Source organism: Zalophus californianus, chromosome 11, assembly GCF_009762305.2.
Source record: "Zalophus californianus isolate mZalCal1 chromosome 11, mZalCal1.pri.v2, whole genome shotgun sequence".
NCBI classification, from domain to species: domain Eukaryota; kingdom Metazoa; phylum Chordata; class Mammalia; order Carnivora; family Otariidae; genus Zalophus; species Zalophus californianus.
In genome coordinates this window covers 21,062,772-21,086,183 of record NC_045605.1, presented here as the reverse complement: position 1 = coordinate 21,086,183, position 23,412 = coordinate 21,062,772, and the positions used below count along the sequence as shown (strand labels likewise).

The 23,412-nt window shown below is 48.9% G+C and overlaps 1 protein-coding gene across 19 annotated transcripts in view; it reads right to left on the bottom strand.

Moving 5' to 3' along the window:
• The window catches only part of PKNOX2 (PBX/knotted 1 homeobox 2), a 304,609-nt gene that overhangs the window by 31,229 nt on the left and 249,968 nt on the right, over positions 1-23,412 (bottom strand). For all 19 annotated transcript variants that reach the window (XM_027581284.2, XM_027581295.2, XM_027581285.2 and 16 more), the window contains 2 exons: positions 13,531-13,702; positions 2,028-2,216 (listed from right to left, as the gene is read on the bottom strand). In XM_027581284.2, the coding sequence (XP_027437085.1) occupies positions 2,028-2,216; positions 13,531-13,702 (361 nt within the window). The remainder of the gene's footprint in view (positions 1-2,027; positions 2,217-13,530; positions 13,703-23,412) is intronic.

The window sequence follows — 23,412 nt, the reverse complement described above, 5'->3', positions numbered from 1 at the left end:
GAAACATCTTGCCAAGTGTCCTGTCTTCTTTTTCGAGCTTGTCTTTGTTTTTGCCTGATTATCTGAGTTCCTCTTTCTAGGCAGATCAGAAGCCTTTCTGCAGTGGCCACCCCAGGGCCAGCTTGGCTGTCAGGCAGAGATCTGATATTTACAATGACGGGAATCAAAGTTCTCTCCTCTTTCCTCAAAGCTCAGAGGCCCCGAAGGCTGGGATCTCCCAGGAGGACTGACTTTCGCAGGCAGTGACTCCGCGCCCTGGCTCACCCAGAGCCCGTGTTATCCATCTCTGCCAACCCCACGTCCCCAGTGGCCCTGCCTGCAGCAGACTGCCTTGTCGGCCCCAGGACCCCAACCTGGAGGGGGCCCGCTGTGGCTGCTAAGCCCTCTGGCCCTCCACTCCTCCCCCACTACCCTGGTACAGCCCCAGTGTCAGCCCTCGAGGTAGACTTGGAGAGCCCAGGAGGGGAAATCCAGAGCCTCTCCAAGGACCTGATTATTTCCAAAGACTTGTGCTAATTTTCTGATATGATCCTCACATCTCTGTGAGGCACTAAATCCTCATTACTTTTCCTGACCGATGCATTCTAATTAGATCAACACTTAAAAAAAATTCACAATAGCCACAGGATGGCTTTCCATCTCATTAACTCCTCACTTATTATTTTCATGAAAATTACTGATAAAAATGTGCATCTCCGTTTGCTGAGGCCTCACAGCCTCCTCAGCTCCTATCTTGCATCTCTCCCGTCACCAGGCTGCGCAGCGTCGCCATGGTAACCCACAATAATAGAAACTAATAAATTACAAACGAGATGCTCGTTGAGCAATTATTGTCCTCTTTTATGCAAGTTTCTTGCTAATTTTGATCATAAGGGAAAGTACAATAAGACTCTGAAGGAATGAGTCTATTTCAAGAGAATATTAGCAAGCAGAAGCCTGGGCGGCTGTTTTTAGATCTGTAATAAAGTGAGTTGGTGATTTCAAGCAATGGGAAGAGGAAATAAACTTCTTGCCTCATGTCCCATGCAGTACTCACTGTTGAGTCCCCCAGAGATCCCTTTGGATTTGTGCAAGGTGGGGCTGGCCTTCTAGGAGGCCCCCTGACCCTTCCCCTGCCTCTACAACCTGGAGGGATGGATCAAGTGTGCTGGCCCCTAAAGCTTAGAGATAAAAATGGCACCACCTATCTTAGGCACTTTTTCCAGCGCCCATCATTCTTAGAAAGTTTACCCTTTTCCCCAAGCCTGATTGTCTCATGAGAAGAGGTTACTGTAAGCCTCCTGGGGCCCTCCATCTGTCTGTCCCAGACTCGGGGACTCAGTGGGAGGGAAGAAAGTGGTGAGCTATGGCTTACGTAGATGTTGGTGAGCCCGGTGGAAAGGCATCACCAGGCAGTTTTCTTAGCTCCGTACGGTTTGGGGAAAATATTCCGCTCTGGAGAGAAGAGCCCATTCTCATCCAGAACACATAGCTGCCATTTCTACGTCCCCCAGCTCCCCCGATGAAGGTGGCGGGTGACTCTTGGGGGGGGGGGTGACTGGAGGTGACATCCACAGCGGCCCTGAACCTTAGGAAGACAGATGAGCCAGGGTAGAGCGAGCAACTGGAAACTGATCCGGGAGAAGCAGTCGCATGGGAAGCTGCCCTCATTCAGGGAAGGACCAAACCCCCCTTCTCAAGAACACAGAGAGCTCAGCAAGCCCTCTCGAGAAGTGTTTGGGGCTAAGAGGTCGGGGTCCATTCCCGGCTCTGCCCCTGCTTCATCTCAACACTTACGTGCATTTCTTAGGATATCTTGGGCCAGGAAGCCAGGAATCACTTTGGTCATTTTCTAAGGAATACCCATGCCCCAGTACGGTGAGTTCTGGTGCTGCCTGATGAACAGGAGTGGATCAGAGGAGGGCCCTCACGCTGAAAGTATCCAGTGAGTCTAAGCTCTTTTCCTAGGCCACCAGGGGACCTTCAGACATTCCTACACCTGGCTTAGGAGCCTGGCTTAGGAGATAGGACCCAGCCTTGTGTGTTACCTGTGAGTGAAGATTTATGGAGGGCTGATTGGGGGAGTAGGGTCCCCCGAGGTCATTCCTGAGCAAGTTATCGCTGTGCATCTTGGTTTTGAGGCAGGTGATGTACCGGTTACAAAAGTCCTTGCAGAGTTCATTGACTTTCTCCAATTCCAGCAGGTGAATTCTCAGGACCTGGATTGCCTTCACCATCTGAGGAGAGGAGGGGGAGGTGAGCTCAGGTGTTCGTATCACACTCCTCCTGCCACCTTGACCTCCTAAGCCCCAAGTCCACCAGGGAGGAGAAGCCCATGCCCTGCCTTAGGCATAAGCTTTCTCATCCACTGGATTTAAATTCTAGTTATGGTTTGCATGCTTTTAGCCCACTGTTAACACAACCGCTCTCGAGTAAATGGTATTTGGAGAACCATCGAGCTAAAAGACAGGTCTCTGGCCCTGACCCTGCCACTCCTATCTGGGGGACCTCGGGCAACTGGTCTGCATCTTGTTGTTGGAAAAGTGGGGATAATTATGCCCTCCTTAACAACCTTCTAGGTTTGTGGAAAGGATTGTAGGAGGGAACGTAGAAGCTGCAAAGTGTGGAGCGCTGAGCAGGCATGAGGAAGCTGGAGATCGGAGCTCTTGTGGGCGCCTCCAGAAGTCAGGGACTGTCTGTTCTTAAGCATGTATTCTGAGGGCCTCATGTGACACAGGTCACCTTGCAGATGCCCCATTGATACTTGCTGACTGACGGGATCATCCCGCATGACTTAGCTGGGCTCTGAACACCGAGCTGTCCTGTGCCCTTTGGATTGTTGGACGTGTGACTGCCCCTCTTCAGATGGACACTCCCCACCCTTCATGGCAAGAGGCTAGTTCTCAATTGGAGCTTTTCTCTTTATCATGGTTATTATTAGACCAAGACAATTGCTACGGGCGGTTTGGAAGTCAAGGAGGAAAATAACTGCCCTTGACCCAATCACCCTAAAAGAATGATGATTTCTTTTTCTTTTCCACAGGCATCTATTTTAACATTGCTTTAGTCACTTTGTGCTTACAACTTTGTTAGTTTACCACATGTATTTTTCTATACAGCAGCACCATCTTCTTTCTCTATTGTCACTTCCAGCCTGCGAGCTTCTAGAAGGGAGAGAGGGTGTCTAATTTGCTCACCATGCTATCCTTGGCACCAACACTCTGGACACTGAGTAAATATTTGTTGAATGGGTAAAAATTATTCAGTAAATATATTTTTAATTGTTGCCTATTATTTCATGTGTGCCCTCCTTAACCAATCCCTCATTGTTGGGCATTTAGGCTACTTCTAATTTTTCAATTTTATAAAAAATGTTACAGTGACTGTTTTCCAAGCTTCCCGCTTTGAGTCATGTGTCTGCATTATTTCCTCAGGGTGAATTCCCAGAAGTGACAGGAGAAAAAGCTATGGACATTCTTTTGGCTCATGATAAATACTGCCAAATTGCTTTTCAAAAAAGCATTGTTCAAATGATGCTGGAGCACTCAGACATCCACAAGGAAAAAAAGCAAACCTTGCTTTAAGTCTCACATCTTATATAAAAATTAACTGAATTGGACCAAAGACCTAAATGTAAGATATAAAACTATAAAACTTTTAGGACAAAAATGCAGGAGAAAATCACGAGTTCTTAAGAGTGGGCAAGGAGGTCCACACAAGCTTGACTCAGAAAAGGAAAAACTGATAAATTAGAACTCATCAATATTTAAAATGTTTGCTCTTCAGAAGAACCTGTGAAAAAGATGAGAAGGCAAACTACAGACTGGAAGAAAATACTTGCAACCATATATCTGACAAAGGAATTCTTTCTAGAATATATAAAGAGCTCTCAGAACTAAACAGTAAAATAGCAAGCAATCCAATTAGAACAGGGGAAAAAGACAACATTGGACATTTCACTGAAGAAGATACACAGATGGCAAGTAAGCACATGAGAAGATACTCATTTTCCTTAGCCATCAGGGAAATGCATATTAAAACCACAGCGAGATATCACTTACACATCTATCAGAATGGTTAAAATGAAAAATAGTGATAACACCATGGCAAAGAACCAGACACTGGATCACTCGTACATTACTGGGGGATATGAAAAATTGTTCACCCACTCTGGAAAACAGTGGAACAGTTTTTTTTTTAAGCAAAACTATATATACGCTTACTATACACCCTGGAATTGTACTCTTGGGCCTTTATCCCAGGGAAATAAAATATATGTTCACACAAAAACAGTATGTGAATGTTCAAAGCAGCCTTATTTCTAACAGCCCCAAACTGGAAACAACCAAAATACACTTCACCAGGTGAGTGGGTAAAGACACTGTGGTACGTCCATGTCATGTACGACTACTTAGCAACAAAAAGGAACAAACTGTTGATACACTCAACAACTTGGATGGATTTCAAAGGAATAATTATGCTGAGGGAAAAAAAGCCAATCTCAAAAGGTTACATACTGTATGATGCCATTTATCTAACATTCTTGAAATCACAACATTATGGAGATGGAGAACAGATTGGTGGTGGCCCCGGGGGTGCAGAGCGAGGAACTGTTCTGTCTCTCAACTGTGTCAGAGTTTACATGAATCTCTATCTGTGATAAAATGGCACAAAATTAAACACACACAAGAGTGCATGTAAAATGGTGTCATCCGAGTAAAATTGGTGGATTGCATCATTGTCAATTTCCTGGTTGTGAAACTATATGCATTATGCAAGAGGGGAATCAGAACTTCTTTGTATTAGTTCCTAGAACTCCGTGTGAATCTATAATTATATCGAAATGAAAAAAAAAGGTGGGGCTTGTTGCCCTTTGAGAGCCACTGATGTCGACATAAGCAGTATACAGGGTCTCTGTTTAATCCTACCCTCCTAACTGCTGGCTAGCATCTTGATGCCTAGGAAACAAGGCAGGGAATCTCTCCCAGAGAATTTTGACAGTCCGGCGTGAGCAGAGTGGTGTGGCTGGACACCAGTGCCACGCTCCTCTCTGAGCTTCACTGGCATTTCTAGTGGGGAACGATTGAGTAGTCCCTGGGTTAGCTTTTGGATTGCCTGATGGGCAGGAATGGTGCTTAACTAATTAAGGACTCTTGGAGTACTGACACTAAGTGTCACTCAAAGATAGAGACCAACAATTTTGTGTCTTCATGCAGGGCTCAATCCAAGGGTCTTATCCTAAGGGAGTGCTCCCTCCATGGGGCTGAGACCAAAAGAGACTGTGCTCTCCCAGGCAAAGAAGAGAATTGTGACTTTAGAATGGTTTATTTGGTACTGAAGGAACATTTGCTCTCAATTTTCTACTTGACTTTGGTCATGGATATCTTGGTTTCTGTCTTTCAGAATAATTAGCACCATACAAAGCATTTAATAAATGCTCACTGATTGTTGATAACAATCCCCAAACATGTCTTATTCTTACTATGTCTCAGGCACTGTGTTAAACCTTCCACATGCCTTACCTTATTTATACCCCACAACCACCTCTGCAAGGAGGTACCATGATTGCCCATATTTTACAGTTGAAGAAAATGAAGCCCAGAGATATTAAGTTTCACTTGTTTAGAGTCACATGGCTGATAAGCGGTAACACTAGGCTATGAAGTCCCATGGCCTATGTTGTTCCCAAGACAGGCTCTTGGGATTTGCGTAGATGGAGAAAAGCAGTTTGTAGGGGGCATGATTTGGGGGGGGGGCTGTGGCTCAGTGATGGGAAGCACAGGGTTCTAGGAAGACCAAATAGCTTTGGGGACATTAAAGTTTAGGATTTCCAGAGCCCTTCCTGGTAACCTTCTCTCATTCGGCTGCTCTGGTTTCTCATCTCTCATTCCTGGCCTCGCCCATAGGAGTCAGAAGACCTCACCAATGTTAGGTGTCTGCCTTCTCCTGGGTAAAAAGAGAGGGTTGGACTGTCAGGTGCTTTCCATTTTCTGATTCCCTGAACATTATCGGGACTTGTGCCCTCGGCTCACTGACGGGGCTGGGAGGGGCCCTGGGGAGATGATCTGGGCTGGCATCTAGGTGAGTGGATGGTCCAAACTCTCTTACGATACATGGCTGCTCTCTTCTGAGGCTCTCCCAGCCAGAACCTTCACTTCAGATCATCTCTATTTCTCTCAGCCTGCTGATGGAGAAGTTCTTCCTTATATGTACAAAATCTCTCCTTCCTGGATATGAAGCACTTACCCAGCCTTCTGCAGGCACCAAGAACACCTAGTGCCTCCATCAATATAACCTCCCTTAATTTGTTGTTATCCATTCAACACAAATATGGAGTCTCAGTCTATGCCATACATGGGACAAGGCATCTGACTTGAATAAATTATCCAACTGGCTTTGCCTTCTCCAGACAAAACATCCTAATTCCTTAAACCTTTTCCTTTTCCCTTTCTCCCTCCCTCCCTCCCTCCCTCCCTCCCTCCCCCTGTCCCTCCCTCCCTCCCTTCCTTCCTTCTTTCCTCCCTTTCTTATTTCTTTCCTTCCTTCCTTCTTTTCCTTCCTTCCACCCCCTCTCCCTCCCTTCCTTCCTTCCTTCCTTCCTTCCTTCCTTCCTTCCTTCCTTCCTTCCTTCCTTTCTTCCTTCCTTTCTTCCTTCCTTCATTCCCTTCTTCCATTTCTTCTTTCCTTCGGTCTCTGAGCTTTTTTTTACTGTACTATTCTTCTTTTTTAATCAAAATCTCATTTACTCATTTGGTTAATTTAAATCTACATACATGCATCCACCACACAGAAAGGTATATATATCTATTCATTTTAAAAGCATAGCCAATAAATACTTATTATTAAAAAGGAATCAGAAAGTACAAACAGATAAGATAAAATACAAAGTAAAATCTACTCAGAATTGTTTTGTTGAAATAAAATACACAGGGAGCTTACACCAGATTTGGTGTCCAGTGGCCAAAAGTGGACCCACTTTTTGGTCTAACAAAGCACAATTGAAGGATGACTTTTTTATGGGATAAGAGCCTTGGTTTAAAGATTTAAGAAGGTAGAGTAAATCATAATGGTATTCCGAGGCAATGAATATGGAGGACCTGTTCAATATTAGAGAAAGAGGTGGGCCATACCATTAGTGGGGGTGGCTGTTAGGCAGAGTAGCAAGTCTGTGAGGGATGTTGTCAGACAACCTGAAATAGGCCTACTGTTTATAAAATTAGCTGTTACTGGGCCAAGTCCATGACTTCTGTGAGCCTCAACTTCCTTATTTGGAAAATGGGGATAATGATCATCCCTTGCTTGCAAGAGTTGATGAGGCTAAAGGCGACATGATGTGAAATATCTTAGAAACCACAAGGAAGCAAATGGGTACAATTTTTAAACCTCTTTTAATAATTTCTAATATCCTGTTGGCTTTTCTATTGCTATCCCATATTCAGTGAGTAGAAAAAGAAGCATTCCCAGTGTTTTTCCTCCTGTATTTATGTTTAGTAAATCATTCTCTATCCTACGTGTTTGCAATTTCAGGTTTTTGCTTCTAAATCAGAATAAAACTCTGATTTATTAAACTATTTTTCTAAGTGATCAATGTCATATAAAAAGTTATTTCAAATCTTCTAGAGCAATAACAATTCCATTTAATTTAATATCATCATCAAACGTGATGAATGTGTTCTCAATCTTGCCCCCCAAGTCTTGCTTCACCTCCAGCTTCTCTCTCTCCCTTGTGCTTTCAAAATAAAGAAACAGTCCCTTTCTTCTGAGGAGTACCCTTCAACAAAAGCAAAACAAGACGCGACCTTACATTTTAGTCTCACACCACTGCACACTAGCACCTCACTGGTCCCAGGAGAGTACACAGGACTGGGGCTTCTCGCTGGCTATGAAGTCGCATGGTGTGATGTCCCAAATCTATTATTTCCTGCCTGCTGATTTTGGACAAGCAGTTTTACTTTATCGGTAAAATTTAGGATGATAATACCTACCCGGTAGACTGGGTATGAAAATTGAATAAGACAATGTATGCAAAAGTTCTGGGCACACAGTAGCTATTTGATAAATGCCCATTCTTTATGCCAACCCTCTCCCCCACCCCACTACCACCAAGTTCCTTTCTAAAAAGTGGCCTCCTGTAGGATTGTGGCTTCTGCCCTTGATGGTCATAAATCCTTGCCTTCCAAAACACACACACACACACACACACACACACACACACCACTTTGTGATTTGCAAAATGCTTTTCTCATCATTATCTCATTTGAGTCTCACAACTACGGAGACACAGGGGCAATTTGTTCAGGTAACCTAAATCCCGCGCGGCAGTTAGGGAGGCCCCCTTTCCCTGGAGGGCAGGCTCTTTTCACCCTCTCCTCCCTCTGCAAGTTGGGAAGCTGGAACTACTCTCCCTCACTTACAGACAAAAGAGTTTCTAAACTCGCATTCCTTAAAGTGCTCAGATATTTCCTGCGGGTCGTTAGGGCAGCCAAAGCTAAAATAAAATCAGGAATTGTTCCTGACCCACCAGCTGGATCTGAGCAGTTGGAAGTGCGGGGTCCCTGGAACAAGGAATGGGGTGTGGGAAAAAGGTGAAGACCAGGGATGGGAGAACTGCCAGACGACGGGATAGAATGATGACGGAAGCCATCATGCATGACAAGTTCCATGACTTTTAAGTCAATAACATGGTACTTCGCCTCCAATGTCCTCAGAATTTGGAGAAGCAAGTGGTTTAGAGGGAAGAGGTGGGCTTTGGGAGTTAGACCCACTTGGTGCAAATCCCAGCTCTGTAACTTATTGGCGGTAGGACTCTCACTCCTTGATTTTCTCCTGTGTAAAATGGGGCTGACAAGGACTACCTCATGGGGCTGTCATGAGAATTGCACAGAGAAGCATGCTCGAGAATGATGGGTTTTGGCGGCTGAGTCTTGGGTCTTCCATCCACTGAGAAATCCTGAACAATTTACTTAATCTCTGCACTTTACTTTCCCCATTGCTCCTGTAAAATGGGATAATAGTAGTGAGTCCCTCAGCATTGTACTGAGGATTAGATGAGATGCATCTAGAAAGAACTAAAAACAAGAGCCGGTACATAGAAAGCCCTAGGAGAACAGTGGCTAGAGGTCAGCGCGGCTGCTAAGAGTGTGGGTGCCGGAGTTCTAGATTGCGCAGTATCTGACTCACACCCTTGCCTCGGACTAGCTGTGCGATCTTGAACTTCAGCGATTTCACCTTGCACCTCAATCTCCTCATTTTAAAATGGGGATAATAATACACGTAATACGCACATACCTTGTGGGTTTGAAGAGAGGATTAAATAAGATAATATCATGTAAGGTGTTTACAACAGCACCTGGCACCTAGTAAGTGCTCTATAAATGTTATCACGACTAGCTCTGATTAGTCTTACTTGCTTTCCCTAGCTTGGTGTTGGTAAGATTTTCTGCTCCTATGTCGGTGAGGAGAGTTGCACTGCAGGCTGAAGTGAACGACTCTGATCGGGGCCACCGGGGGTCTCTGTGGGCCCAGAGCTCTGGCCCGGCTCCTTCATGTGCCTCCTTATTCACAGCCTCCGGCCTCTGGCCCTGCCTCCTTAGAGTGGGCCCAGGGGCCTGGGGGGCCCCATTTTGGAGCTGGCTTTGCGGTCAGGCAGCCATAATCTGTCCCCCGAGCCACACCAGAGTCTCATTAAAACGTGCCCCATAAATGTTAAAAAATTTACACATAAAAAAATTCCATGCATGAAACTGAAACCGTACGTTTTACAGCCTCGGTTTGAAATCTTGCATAATATATAAAACCTCGGCACTGCACTGGGGGCCTGTAAATCAGATTTTATAAAACAAAAAGCTTTTACCTTTCAAAGGGGTTTGGGGAACTTGCAAATTTTACAAACTTTACCAACTGCCAGTCAGAGGCTGCTAGGTCCAAGCAGGGGATCAGTGGGCCAGGTGAGAAATGGGCCTGGTGAGCCCTGGGTGGGTGTGCGGACTGGGGTGGGGGAGGGTATCCCCCCAGGGAGCTCAGCAGCCGGCATGCCAGCTTAGCCACCATGGGGGTGAGAAGCCACCCCCATAGCCCTGAAACAGGGAGGTACAGAAGGTCAGAGAGCGGGTGGCAGGGGATGGGTGGGGGGAGGGGAGGTAGGGGCGTGGAGATGCTGGTGGCATTTATAAATGAGGGCTTTCCTGCTCCCAGGAAAAAGAGAGGTGAGGACACCCTGGAAGGAGCAGGGCCTTGGGAGCCAGCAGACCTGGGTTCTGGTCCTAACGACTCATTTCCCTCCTCTGGACTTCAGCGTCCCCATCTATAAAATGGGTAGTTGGATGCGCTGGACTGGCTTCTCCCCGTGGTTGTGCTCTTCCCTTAGCGTTTTGTGACTGAGTCTCTCTTTGGGCATCAGTGCTGTGGCAGAGGTGGCTAGCCAGGGGAGGGAAGTTCCCCCAGAAGCCTACGATCTGGGAACCTCTTTGACCTTTGGGCAGCTCTGGGAGAGCACAATCAGTGGTTCCCATGGGAACTTGTCTGGCAGACTGCTGGGAGCAGGGGAAGGGATCGCTCAGCAAGGCAGTTTGCTTGGAGGAATGGAGCACGGGCAGCTGGAGGTGGGGGCATGTACGTCCAAATGGTTGGCCTGCCACGGCTGGGGCCTATGGGCTCTTTGGGCTCGGGAGAAAGCAGGATCAGAGCATGGCCCGGGGTGGGACAAAGTTTTGGGGGACCCCCATGTCCTCCTGACAATCCCATCTGTGAAAGTCAATATTCAAGGGCAAAGGAAAGCCGCCCTGACACATATATATATAAAAAATAAATCTCTCAATTATCTCAGCTCATTTGCTTGGGGTCTCTCATTTTATGTCCCTGCTCCGCTGCGCAGTATATCTGTCCGGATAAAGAGTTACAGTCCGTTGGGCTACGTGTGCGGGGTTGTAAAAAATACAGATGCCAAATTAACTGGCTGTGGCACTCAGCAGCTGATTGAGCTGATAATGACGCGATCTGACCTTTTTCTAATTTCTAATTATGTGCATCTCGGCTGTGCTGGCTACATGATTCTTGTTCTAATGACGGCTCCTGTCGTTGGCCTCTCCAGCCGCCCCCTCCGCACACAGGACTACAAAGGGGGTGGCAAAGGGCACTGCTTGACCCCCCAAATGAAGCTGCAAGGTCTCCGCCCCACAGTCTCTTTGATGGCCTGCAGGAGACGCTGGGAAGGTGGATCTCCTTACCTTAGCGATACTGCATTTGAGATTAACCTTCCGGATGCCATGCATTTTTAAAGGACATTTCGTTCCACATGCCATCTTGTTAATTTTTTTTTATTGCCGTCACCTGAGAGAGGTGTGTTAGCTCTACAGACGAGGGAACCGAGCTTCAGAGGAGTTACATCATTCAAGTTGCACACAGGCTAAGCCGTGAAGCCAGGCTCAGGTCCTCCGTCTCCAAGAGCTCCTTCAACTCTTCAAACCCCTGACCGGTCGGCCAAGCCACTGACTGTGGCCAAGACCTCTAAGTAAATCAGGTCCATGTGGGTGGACACGGTGTCTGAGGACCGTTCTGCCCACTGGACCATTCCCACCCCGGCCACCTGGGATAGAAGACCCGGGAACACCAGAGGTACGGGGCCACTGGGGCTAGACATTTAACCAAGTTCTGCTGGGCAGAATCAAGAGATTGGATTCTTTGAGGGAACAAAACCCCGGGAGACCCAGGTGGTGTTAGCAAGGGGAGAGCACAGAGCTGTGGCCACTTTTTGGTAAATTCCAGGTTATCCTAGAAAGGGAGGCTGTTCTCAGGGTGTCCGTGAACACTTCACCTGGCAGGTAGTGGCAGGCAAGGCAGGTGAGGTTTGCTGCCCCAGGACTCTTGCTTCCTAAAAAGGTTTCAGTTCTTTCCCATGACTCAGCCTGATTTGAGGCACTTTCTACCAACTTGGGCCTCCGCTTCTTTTTGTGTCATGGGACGGGAGTGGGTCGTGGCTCTGCCAGGCCCATTCCAGCCAACCCCCCGCCCCCCGCTGCCAAAATAGCTGCCTCCTCTCCTATCTCTGTGGCTGCTGCAGGGCTGAATCCCAAGGCCTACGTCACAGCGGCGGTCCTGAGATGGTGACCTGCTGACCAGCAGGGTGGGGCTGGACCAGCCTGCAGGGAACCAGACAGACAGCGGGCTGAGCTCCTGGGCAGTGTGGCTGCCCCATCCCAGCCAGGGGAGAGGGAGGGCCAGGGATGAGCAGAGCCGACCCAGGGCCCTCAGGTACTCACCCTAACAGCCCTGACGGCCGGCCCATGCTTCCCTCTCTCGAACCGCCAGCCCCCCTCTCACACCTCACCAATTTCCAGGCCAGGCTGGGCTCCCCTGGCAGCTCTTCTGGACTCCATAAAATATCACGTTCAACTCTTGAGAGAAGCAGTGGGGTGGATAATTCACAGCACAGAATAATACGTAAGTCACTGAGATCTGTTCTGTAGGTGCTCTGAGTGTGTGCGTGTGCATGGGCACACACGCGCATGTGCATACATTTTCTTCCTTTGTTTTTGGTGCCACATTTGCTTTTCTAATTCTATTTCCCTTTTAGGAGCAGGTATCAGCTAAACTCTGACTACGGGAGGTCAGCACTATAATCAATTTATGGAGGTGAGTTTTGCAGAGTTTCCAAATTCACCATGCATGGTCTAGGTAATCCACCCACAGAAAAATAAAAAATTGTGGTTAATAATTAATAATTCCAGGATAACCGTATATCATGTTGAATGAATAGAGCAGCTGCTCTGTTTCTCTCTCTCTCTCTCTCTCTCAGCAGAATTCCCAGGGCCAGGAGAGAATTTCAGATGTCACCTATGGTAGTGGTTATCAAATCTTATTGATGATTGCAATTGCCTGGGAAACTTAAAAATGTAGATTCACAGGCCTCACCAAACGTAATGGAATCACAATGCCCAGGTGGTGGGGCCCAGGAATATGTATTTTAGAAAACCTGTAGTGATGATCTGGATGATAAATTGGGTTTAGGAGCTTGGTCTGTGTCCCCCCCAGATGGGCAGGACATCTATTGGCCTTCTTAACACGCCTGTGTCTCCAGGTCTTTTTCTCTATTGATGTGTTTGACTATGCCTGTTGCCCTTATCCTTCACACTGGAGCTCGCCAGATGTCAGCTCCTCTCTGGGCAGCCCAAGACATTATTTATTAACACGCCAGGACTCCGGGCCTCAGAGCAGCCATTCCACGCCTTCTGGCTCCTATGACCCTCCTCCCCTCCTCTCTGCACCGCAAGTGGTGGCGGGGGCAGGGTATTGGGATGCAGGATGCAGGTGCCGCAGTGAGCAGAGAACAGAAGGCCATTGGCAGCAAAACCTGGGCATGCAACTCTTGGTTTAAGGAACCAGCAGCAATGGTTCTCAACTGCTAGAACGGGTGCATCTAGGGCCTGCCCCGTAGTGGGCACTGCACAGTTTCTGTTGAATGAATGGAATGAATAAAAGGATCATTTCTAGGGCTTGCGGAAGGATCAGAGGGTAGGAAGACCCTAGCCAGGGTGGGGGTTGGAGGGTCTTTACCAGATTGTCCAGTTCTGGGTCATCGCTGAAGAAGGGTTTGTGCTCCTGTTCCTGCTGGTGGACAAAGTTCTCGATGTCCACATCAAAGCTGGCGGAGGTGATGCACTCTGAGCCCTGGGTGGCCTGTTCACATTTCTCAAACAGCAGCGTCAGGAGCGGGAAAAGAGGGTGCCTGTGGGGACATCAAGAGCTCACACATGCGCACACACAGAGACCTGCTGCTGGCTGGGCTCAGAAGCCACCAGGGCCCCTTTCCCGCACTCCCGTCACTTCTTCTCCCAAGGTCCTGCTTCTTGAGAACATTCCCCAGTCCCCATGCCAGCCTGGATGGCAGCACCTCATGCCCTGGCATGGCGGATCCAGTGTCCCGGTTTCTGGAGCCTTAGAGGCTCTATTCCTCCCCTCTGGGTGCCTAACTTTTCTCTTTGGTCAGATAAACTGCGTGGATATCTGGTGAGAGATGAGGGGTATAAGCCTTCACAGAAATAAGTGTCCATTTCTGGTTCAAGGTCAACCTGGGAAGGACATATAGGAAGTGTCCAGAAAAGTCCTGGACGTGAGCAGTAGTGGTGGGTCACAGACTCATTCTTGGCCGTCTGGAGCCAGCTGAGGGCAGCAGATGTGCTCACGTGTGTGTCTACCATTGTACACAGAGGGATGTGTGTGAGCTCGAATACACGTCCACGCACGGTGGGCAGGTGTCTCCACCTGTCCCGCGTCTACTGGCTGACTCAGTTTAGGTCACACACCCCAGTTACACGTATGACATCTCCCTGCACCTTTCTATCAGTGCACACTTAGCACAACCGTGACTCAATGATCATCAGCATCGCCGTTCTCTTCCAAGAAAGTCCCCGTTTTAATGATCACTGTATCCTTAGGATGTTGCCCTGCATGCTCATAGCAGGCGCTTACTAAATGTTTGGTGGCGGATGATGAATCAGCAAATGAAGACAGCGTGGGTGTGAGCATGTGTGAGCATGTGGGTGTCGTTCCGGGATGCATTATGTAAGCCGGAGTGCCTACTTCAGTGCCTGACTGACCCTAGGGGTCCTCGATTAGACATCACCAAGTCTGGGAAGCTTCCTTCACTCCCCTGCCCCTAGCCTCTGCTGATGGCTCTCTGAGCTGTTTGTTTTATTATTGGCCTTCCTCACTAGACTGTGAGCTAGATGATGGCAAGAGCCAAGCCCACCTTACTCTTCACTGTGTCCAGAGTCTGGAAGAGGTATGTGGATCCCATGAAATATTTATTGCATATTATATGTGTGTGTCTATTTGCACATTGTTCTTATTTCTCCGCAGCACGTGTGAACAATGAGGTCTTAGCATCCAGCATGGGTGCATGTGTTTGCACAGATTGTTGACCCTGGACCTGCAGCCTTATTCCCTTCCACTGAGATTCCGGAAGAGCATCTGCCCATCCCTCTGTGGGCTCTCCTCAGTCCCTTGGGACCACACAATCCAGCCCTTTTTCTTTTTGAGTAAGCCCTGCTTGCTGGGAGAGGGGGAAGTTTGTGTGTTGGGCCTGGCACTCAGGCCTCTGCCAATAGGCATGTTCTAGCCAGCATGGTCTGACAGAACTTTCTGCAATGATGGAAGTGTTCTACAATCTCCTCTGTCCAATATGGTAGCCACTAACTACAGGGGGCCAAGGAACACCTGAAATAGGACTCTGGTGCCTGCAACACTGAATTTTAAATTTATTTAATTTTAACTAATTTTAATGTAAATAGTCACATGTGGCTAATGGCTACCATATTGGAGAACACAGTAAGTCTTGAAAAGGCAAACAGACCATGCGTTTTCCCTTCTAGTACGCTACGAACACAGCAAGAGGAAGACTGACTATCCAGCCTACACAGTGTTTGCACGTAGATGAGGGAACCCTTAACAGCCTGTCCCATGCTGGGATTCTAATAATTCTGGGCAAAAAGACAGAAGGTGCTCAGTTCCATCCACACTCACACCTACACCTACTGGGCATTCTACTCAGGCTGAGGGGCAGTGGCGGATGAGGAGAGATACATTCCTGCTTTGGATGAGCCGCTTGGTGCCCCTGGACACCATCTCCCGACCCTTGTTTTGGGAGCTGTTGCATAAACAGTGGGAGCCCCAGGCTGCAGCCTAGGTTACAGTCTGGAGAAGAAAAAGGGTCAATGTGTGAGGCTGGTGCATGGGCAGCCCCCCATGGCTAGAATATCCATTCGGCTCCGACAGGAAGCTGGTAGGGCAAACAATGGGTTTCCCTTACCCAGCCGGCTGAAGACAAAGAGAAAACCAGGTGCAGGGGTTAAACTCCAGTGTAAGTCTTCATTTGCAGGCACTAATACCGTAGCATATTATAGTCTAATCTAACCTGATCCCAGTTTAATGCAAGATTCTCCTGGCCCTGAGTGGAATACCAAAGAAAGCCTCAGTGGCTGTAATTTAAGCAGAGCCCTGCAGTGGTTTAGCTGAGGGACATGAAAGGCAAATTCCAGACGGTGTTATGAATTATTGCGCCTTATGAACCTTCCTACTCTCAACAGATGCCTGCTGCCATTTAAACAGCCACTAGATCAATTAGGAATGAAAGGCACAAATCGACTCTGTACAAGGGCACTAAATTACCAGGAACTAATAATCCGCGGCATCGTGCCAGGTGGTGGGGGGTGCAGCCCCCGCCCCAGCCCCGCAGTAGCCACCGGTCACCGCATGCTCCTTCCTCCCTGGTTGCAGGGAGGGTGGGCAGCTGCTGCAGGGGGAGCGGACGGCCTCTGCGTGTGCATGCGTGTGCACGCGTGTGCACCCGGCTTGAATGTGGGCTGTCGATGAGAGCAGGTGTGAGTGTTGTCCAAGCGTCCTGTCCCGTGTGTTGGTTTTGTGCGCGCACAAGGCGTCTGTGCAGGATGCAGGCACATATGGGTTGTGGGTACGAAAGCCGGGGGCGGGTTTTGCGTGCTGTGAGTACAGTGCGCAAATGCCCTATATCGTATGCAGCGTGTGTGCACGCGTTATGTATTGTTTGTATGCAGTATGTGTGAGGGGTTTGTGGGTTCTGTGTACACAGCATGAATGCCATGTGGGGCGGGGAAGAGGGATGGGGTCTCCCAGCATTAGAGTTCAGGTAGGCGGGGAGAGTGGTCTTCTTGGCCACCGTCCTTGACCCTGCAGGGCAGAGAGTAGTCAGGGAGGGCCTCTCTGAGGAGGTGACATTTAAGTTAAGCTTCAAATGATGAGGAGGCCGTCAGGCAGAGATCTGAGGGAGGGGCATTCCAAACAGGAAAAAAAAGCAAAGCATTTAAGATAGGAAGGAGCTTGGCTTGTTTCTAGAACAAAATCCAGATAAGTGTGTGTGGAGTGAGGTAGGCAGGATGGGAATGGAAGGAGATGAGGTTGAAGAGAGAAGCAGGTGTTAGATCACAGGCGGGAGGGTAGGGAAGGATGGGGACATTGTCACACACACTGGCGAACAGTGTGCACCTTCTATGCAGAGCCACAGCATGGGCCCTTTTTATAAACTTCTTACTTCCAGGTGTCAGATCTCCCCAGAACGTGTGTGTGTGTCTGTGTGTGTGTGTGTGTGTGTGTGTGTATCCACGTGTGAGGGCATATCTGGGGTGTTTTCTGTGGCTTCTGCTCTCTCAGAAGAAAGAAACATACTTTCTATTGCCGCCTCCCCCTGCCCCCAATTTAACCAGGGGCCCCTGGAGCACAGAGCAGACCTCTCGTGGATGCTGGCATGGCCCCCTCTCTCCAGCCCCTCCCCACCGGGGCCACATCATCAGCTCCCAAATCTCTCTTCTCAGATACCACGCTCCCCAGATCCCTGCTTCTGCCCACTCTGATCCCGGGATCCCTGAGTCCAGGGGCTCAGATGGCACCCGAGCTTGCCCACAGCTTTTGTACAAATGTTAGCCAGGGTCAGTGGGCTGCCTGTGGCTCCCATGTTCTAGCCTCCTGGATCCCTCGATAAACCCAGACTGCCACCTGCTACCTCAAGCGTGGGGACCCTTGAGACACTCTGCGCCCCCCCCCCCCAAGGAGAAACAGGCTGTTTCCCAACAAGCCGGCTGGGTTCTAGGCTTCAGTCATGCTATGCGCTCCTCTGAGGCCCAGTTCCAGCCCCTTCCCCAGCTGCCTGGCCTATGGCTTGACCTGTATTTCTAAGCTACCCTCCAACATCACCCCAGAAGGCTGGCGATGAGGCCGGAAGCCACTACTGCCGGCTTGGGGTAGGGTGGGGTGAATAGGGCAGGGACCACGGGAGCTGGGCATCTTAGCCACCAGGGATGTGAATGGGCCTGTCTGAACCAGGCGAAGGATGGGAAGAAGGATTTCCAGGTAGGTGTGAGATTTGCTTCTTTATCCTTGGCCTACACCGAGCTTCAGTTTGTCCAGCTACAGTGGGTTTTAAGGAGTTCCTTTTCCTGCTGTCCAGATCTGTGCCATTGTGGATCAATACCCTTCAGAGGCTAGAAGCAGGAATGTGGAAACTCAGTCCCCAGTGCCCAGGCGATGATGTACAAGATATGAAAGATGGCCGTTAGACTTTATTTCCAAAGAGCGGAGGACATTTGACCTCCATAAGAGCTCACCTTCTCCCTCCCAGATCTTTCTCCACTCTTCTCCCCCTGTCGCCTCCCACCTGACTGCCCCCTCCACCCCAATCTCTCTTAAGCCGTTCAAAATTTGGAGGAAATAAATCTCACTGCACTAATTCAGTGAGAGTTTGAGCCTCGTCAGTGCAGAACAAATAAAAGGAGTGAACTGGCATGACATTTTACTGCAGAAGAGAGGTCGTTTCCAGCCACTAATAAAAAGGATTTGACACAGACTAATAAAGAGAAATGAATTTCTCTAATGGCCTAATTTAGCACATTCAGCACTGTGCCTCTGCCTGGGTGCTGGGGGGTGGTGAGAGCAGTGAGTGCGGACAGAGCCTGGAGCAGGGCTGACGCGGGGAGAGGGTTAGAAGAGATGATCTCAAATAACATTTATTATTTCTTTTTTCTTTTCTGAGCCCCTACCCCCACCCCCACCCCCATCACCTCTCCTCAGGAGCAACTGAACCAAAATCAAGCTCAAGATAGGCAGTTTCTGTTAACGATCCAAAGAAATAAAGAACCGCTCTCCCCAGAACTGCAGTCTCGTGCTAGCTTAAGAAGGTGATTAAACCGGATGTGTTGATTTCTACAGGGGTTTAAGCCATCGTTTGGTTTAATTACTTCTGACATTTCTGCCTTTGCTTTTTTTTTTTTTTTTCACATCACCCATTTGCTGGCCTGGAATGCCCAGTTTGGGGCCGGGCTGTGTGGGGCTGCCCCCCCGGGGGGCAGATTGGAGACAGGGCGGGATTTTGGCTGAAGCCCTTGGCAGTGGTGAATACCATCCTCTCTCCAGCAGCCGAGGGGCTGAGCGACCCCTCGCTCCAGCCCCGGTTTTTCTTCAGGGCAAAGCAATGCTGCCCACTCTGCTCCTCTCCTGGTGAGGCTTCTGAGATCCTCCTTGGGGGGGCGAGCCTCAACACCACCATCTTATGCCTCCCCACCTCAGGACAGATATTCTTAACATAAGTTGGCCTGATAGGTTTCTCCAACACTTTCAAAGGTCTCCCAGGGATGGAAACCATCACATCTTTGGTAATTCATATACTCATCCCTGACTTCAGGTTCCCCTATAAGGCTGAAGCTCGTTTCCTTTTGTTAAAAGGACTCGAGAAAAGACAGTTGGACCCTTTTCTGCTTCTCCTCCTTTCTCCTTGGACAACCTGGGTTTTTTGGAAATAAAAAAAAATTTTTTTTTAACACGTCTTCCTGCTTATAGGACCAGAAATACAGAAGCAGAGACAGGAAAAAGTTAGAAAGAATGCAAAAATACAGAGCTTCAGGAAAGCTCAGATGCAAAGAACATAAGAGACAGATAGAGACTAGATCCGTGGACAGGCTGGGGGCGGGGGCGCGTGCAGGATGGTCACACGCAGCGGGGCACATTAGTGTTGAGTTCTCTTTCTGGGTGATAAACCTTGTGATTCACAGTCATACCACTCCATCACTTCTGAGCCTCTCAGCCATCCCTTCCCTTGTGACCTTGGCTAGGACTGCAGACCTCAATTATGGGTCCAGCCAAGTGTGTGGCAGCCTGCCTGGCTGTCCACCTCCTCTCCCTGTCACTGACCTTGGAGCCCCCAGGCCTGTCCTGCACCTGACCTCACAGCCCAGGCTCATCTGGCTCAGTGTTAGCCCTCACCCCCTCCCCGGCCCTGGCTGCTTCTTCCAATGGGAAGAGGGGCCAGAGCCTCCAAGGCCCTCCCTAGCTGGGATGAGGGATGGACTGTTCAGATGGTGAAATGGTTGGTAAGAGAGCAAAATTTCGGGGTGGAGATGTTCAATGATGAGCTGGTGGGACAGCGGCCTCGTCAGGGTCAGACTGCTGCAGAGGACATGAGTCCATTGGCCAGGGAGGTGGGGGAAGGTGGGAAAAGCAATGACGAGGCTCGCTCTGCAGCCACCCCCCCACCCCCCCCACTTGTCTCCACTGACAAACACAGTGCAGGTCTTGAGTCGCCGAAGGCCCACCACCTTGGAAACTCTACCCGGGGGGCTGGCACTTTGATCCTTTATTTCTAGTGCCTCAGGTCAGAGGTCGCTGGGATCAGAGAATCACAGACAATACCCTAGAGCCACCTTCTGGGACGGCCCCCTGTCTTTTTCCTGGGCCCCTATTCAGGGCCAAGAAGCTCCATTACAAGTATTCATTCTGGCAACTATCGTGAAATTTCTCCAAGATGCTAATAAACTAATAAAGTTCACATCCTCAGATGAACATTCCAGGGGCTTCAGGGTGTGGCCCCAGACTTCTTTTCAGTATTTTTTTCTTAACAGAGTTGGCAGAGCATGTGGTGTTGGCCAGACAGCAGGTGGCCCCTGGGTCCTTGTCTCTTCACTAACCCCCTTCACCAACTCAGGCAAACTGGACTGCTCACCTTTGCCCCTGCTGCTCCTGTCACTGGAACTGTGTTCCTGCATCTCTCCCTGTCACTTCTCATCATCTTCAGTATCCATCTCAAGATGCCATCCATTCTACCAAGGCTTCCTAGTGGCTCTCTCCAGCAAGAAAACCGTGGCCTCCTTGGAAGCATCTTAGGAAATGCTTTGGGGTTTCTATCCTGACCTTGCTTACAGTTTAGGGCGAGAAACTTGGTGGTCCGAAATAAGCATAGACTTTGGAGTGAGACAGCTGTGTGACTTGGGGTCAGGTTACTGAATTTTTCTGAGCCTCAGTTTCCTCTTTTATAAAGCAGGGCTAACATCACCTACCACGCAGGTTATCGTAAAGATTCAATGAAGAAACACACAGAATGTCTGGCACTTAGTAAGTTATCAATTAATGCTTGTTCCATTTCCCTGGAAAGGTGTGTGGGCACCTTTTTTATTCAGAGCAACATTGACACCATCAGCTCCAATAAATTTCTATTCCCATATCCACTGCCTCATTTGGCAGGGAAAACAAGCCCACATGCCAATTCAAATAGAGGCACAGAGAGAGGAGGAGGGGAGGCAACGTACAATTTATCAGAACTCAGAACCTCTTTTTTTTTTTTTAACCAAAAAAGCACTGCCAGTAAGAATTTATTTTTATTTCCCTTATGACACTCATTAAATTCTACTAACTATAGTTGTATGTGCGCAGATCTGTCTTCCTCACTATGTGGCGAGATGCTCTGGTCCACGAGCTTGTCTTCTCTCTTTTTGAATTCCCAAGGGTCAAGCACAGTGCCTGGCACACAACAGAGGATCAATAAATATTTGGTGAATCAATGAGTGGGAACAAATGAACCATGGGAAGGAAGGTTCTAAGACACAGTCCTCAAGTTCTTTCGGGCTCAGAATCCACCCCTGGATTCTGATCAGACATTGCCATCTGGCAGCTTCTAGCTACAATGGCGACAAAAAGACCTGTCTTCTTTGGGCTCTGCTGGGTCTGCGAGGGGGTGGGGGCTGGCAGGGTCCTGGAGGGAGGGGGGGTGAATGTGAAGGAAGAGCTCGCCTGGCCTTCCATTTCTCCTCCCCTTGAAGGCACCAGATGGAGAGAGTGGAGTGCGGTGGGGGAGAACGAGCCAGCAGCTCCTGGTTGGATGTATTTTTACTTCAGGTGTGACGTTGAAACCATGCGGGTGTATTTTTAGTCCTGCCTAGTGGGTGGTGTGTTCGCCTGGGTTGCCTTGGAGAGGACTTCTTCGTGTTGCTAAATCGGAATCGCATCTGCTAGGGTTCCTGGGCTCCAACCAGCTCTCCTCCCCCAGGTGGGTGGACAGGTCCATTCTTGGCAAGGGTGGGGCCCAGAGCAGGCCACAGTCTGCTCTGTCCCCATCCCTTCGCCCCCACGCACTCACACACACACACACCCCTCCCTCCAGTGCCTTAAAATAATAGTAATAATAATAATAATAATAATAATAAATGTGAGATCTCAACGAAGTGATTGCTGAGGTGAGTCTGCAAGGGCAAGAATACAAACAACCTAAAACTTGAGACCTGCTAGGATCTCGTGTCCAGCCCCTTCGTTTTAAGGAGAAGTGACTCAGGCACAGAGAAGGGAAGTGTCTTTCCCACAGGCAGCTAGTGAGAGGCAGTCAGAGCTTCTGTCCAAGGCACCAGAGGTTCCGTCTGGGGGACGGGGTGTTATGGGGAGGGCGCTCTGTCCCTGCTGCCTTGGCCACTGGCAGTGACTGCACACACACACACACCCACACTTGGTGGCCCTTTGTAAGTTACGAAGTGCTTTTTCCTGTGCTTGTTGCATTCAAACACTCAATATCCTTCTTACTCCTGTTTTACCAATTAGCAAACTGAGAAGCGTGTAGTTAAATAATGGTATCAAGCTAGTAAGTGACTGAGTAGAGATTGAAATCTGGGTACCCAAACTCCAAATTTTTTGTTCGTCCCCCTCTCCTGTGTATTGCTGAAATCACTTCCTCCTTCTCCCTTTTTCTCTTCTGTCCTTGGGGTCGCAGACCTGAGCCGCCAGGTTTACCCTTTGAGCATCAAGATCATTGCAGCGCAAGAGAATCTCTGTCTTGTCAAATGAGTTTCCAAAAGAATCTTCTCTCATAATAATCATATTTCTGTGTGTTTGGGGAGGGCTTTTACATGTTTGCAGACCTTTCGGGTTCTCGTTTGGTGCCTATCCTATGAGGAAGGGGGACAGCTTATCTAAAGAGGCTAAATAATTTGCCCAGCGGTAGGGTCAGAATTTAGACAGAAGTCTTAGTCTTATGTTCTTTCCATTTCACCATGAAATGGACCAGTGCTTGAGAAAATCAGAGAGTGGCACCATGGTTAGAAGAAGGGCGAGACGGGGACATGGGGCGCCTGGGTGGCTCAGTCGGTTAAGAGTCTGCCTTTGGCTCAGGTCATGATCCCGGGGTCCTGGGATGGAGCCTCGCATTGGGCTCCCTGCTCAGTGGGGAGCCTGCTTCTCCCTTTCCCTCTGTCTGCCACTCCCCCGGCTCGTGCTCTCTCTCTCTCTATCTCTCTGTCAAATAAATAAATAAAATCTTTGGGCGGGGGGAAAGAAGGGCAAGACTGGCTCAGTCCAGCCCTGGTGAGAGTCCTTGGTCACCTGAATCCTCAAAGCCCCACCTGCTGGCTCTCCTCCTATTCCACCCCACCTGGTTCCCAGCAGCGGGAGGCCCAATCGCTGGTCATCTTCCCTCTTATGAGGGGGACAGATCCAGTCTTGTACTTATCACAGTAACTACACATGAATGCAGCCACCGTTCATTGTGAGCCTTCTATGTGCCAAGCACTGTCAGCGGTTAGCTTTGGTTATCTCCTTTAATCCTAATATAACCTTGTGAGGATAAAAGTCAGTGGGTTCCAGGCTCCTGATCTCTTA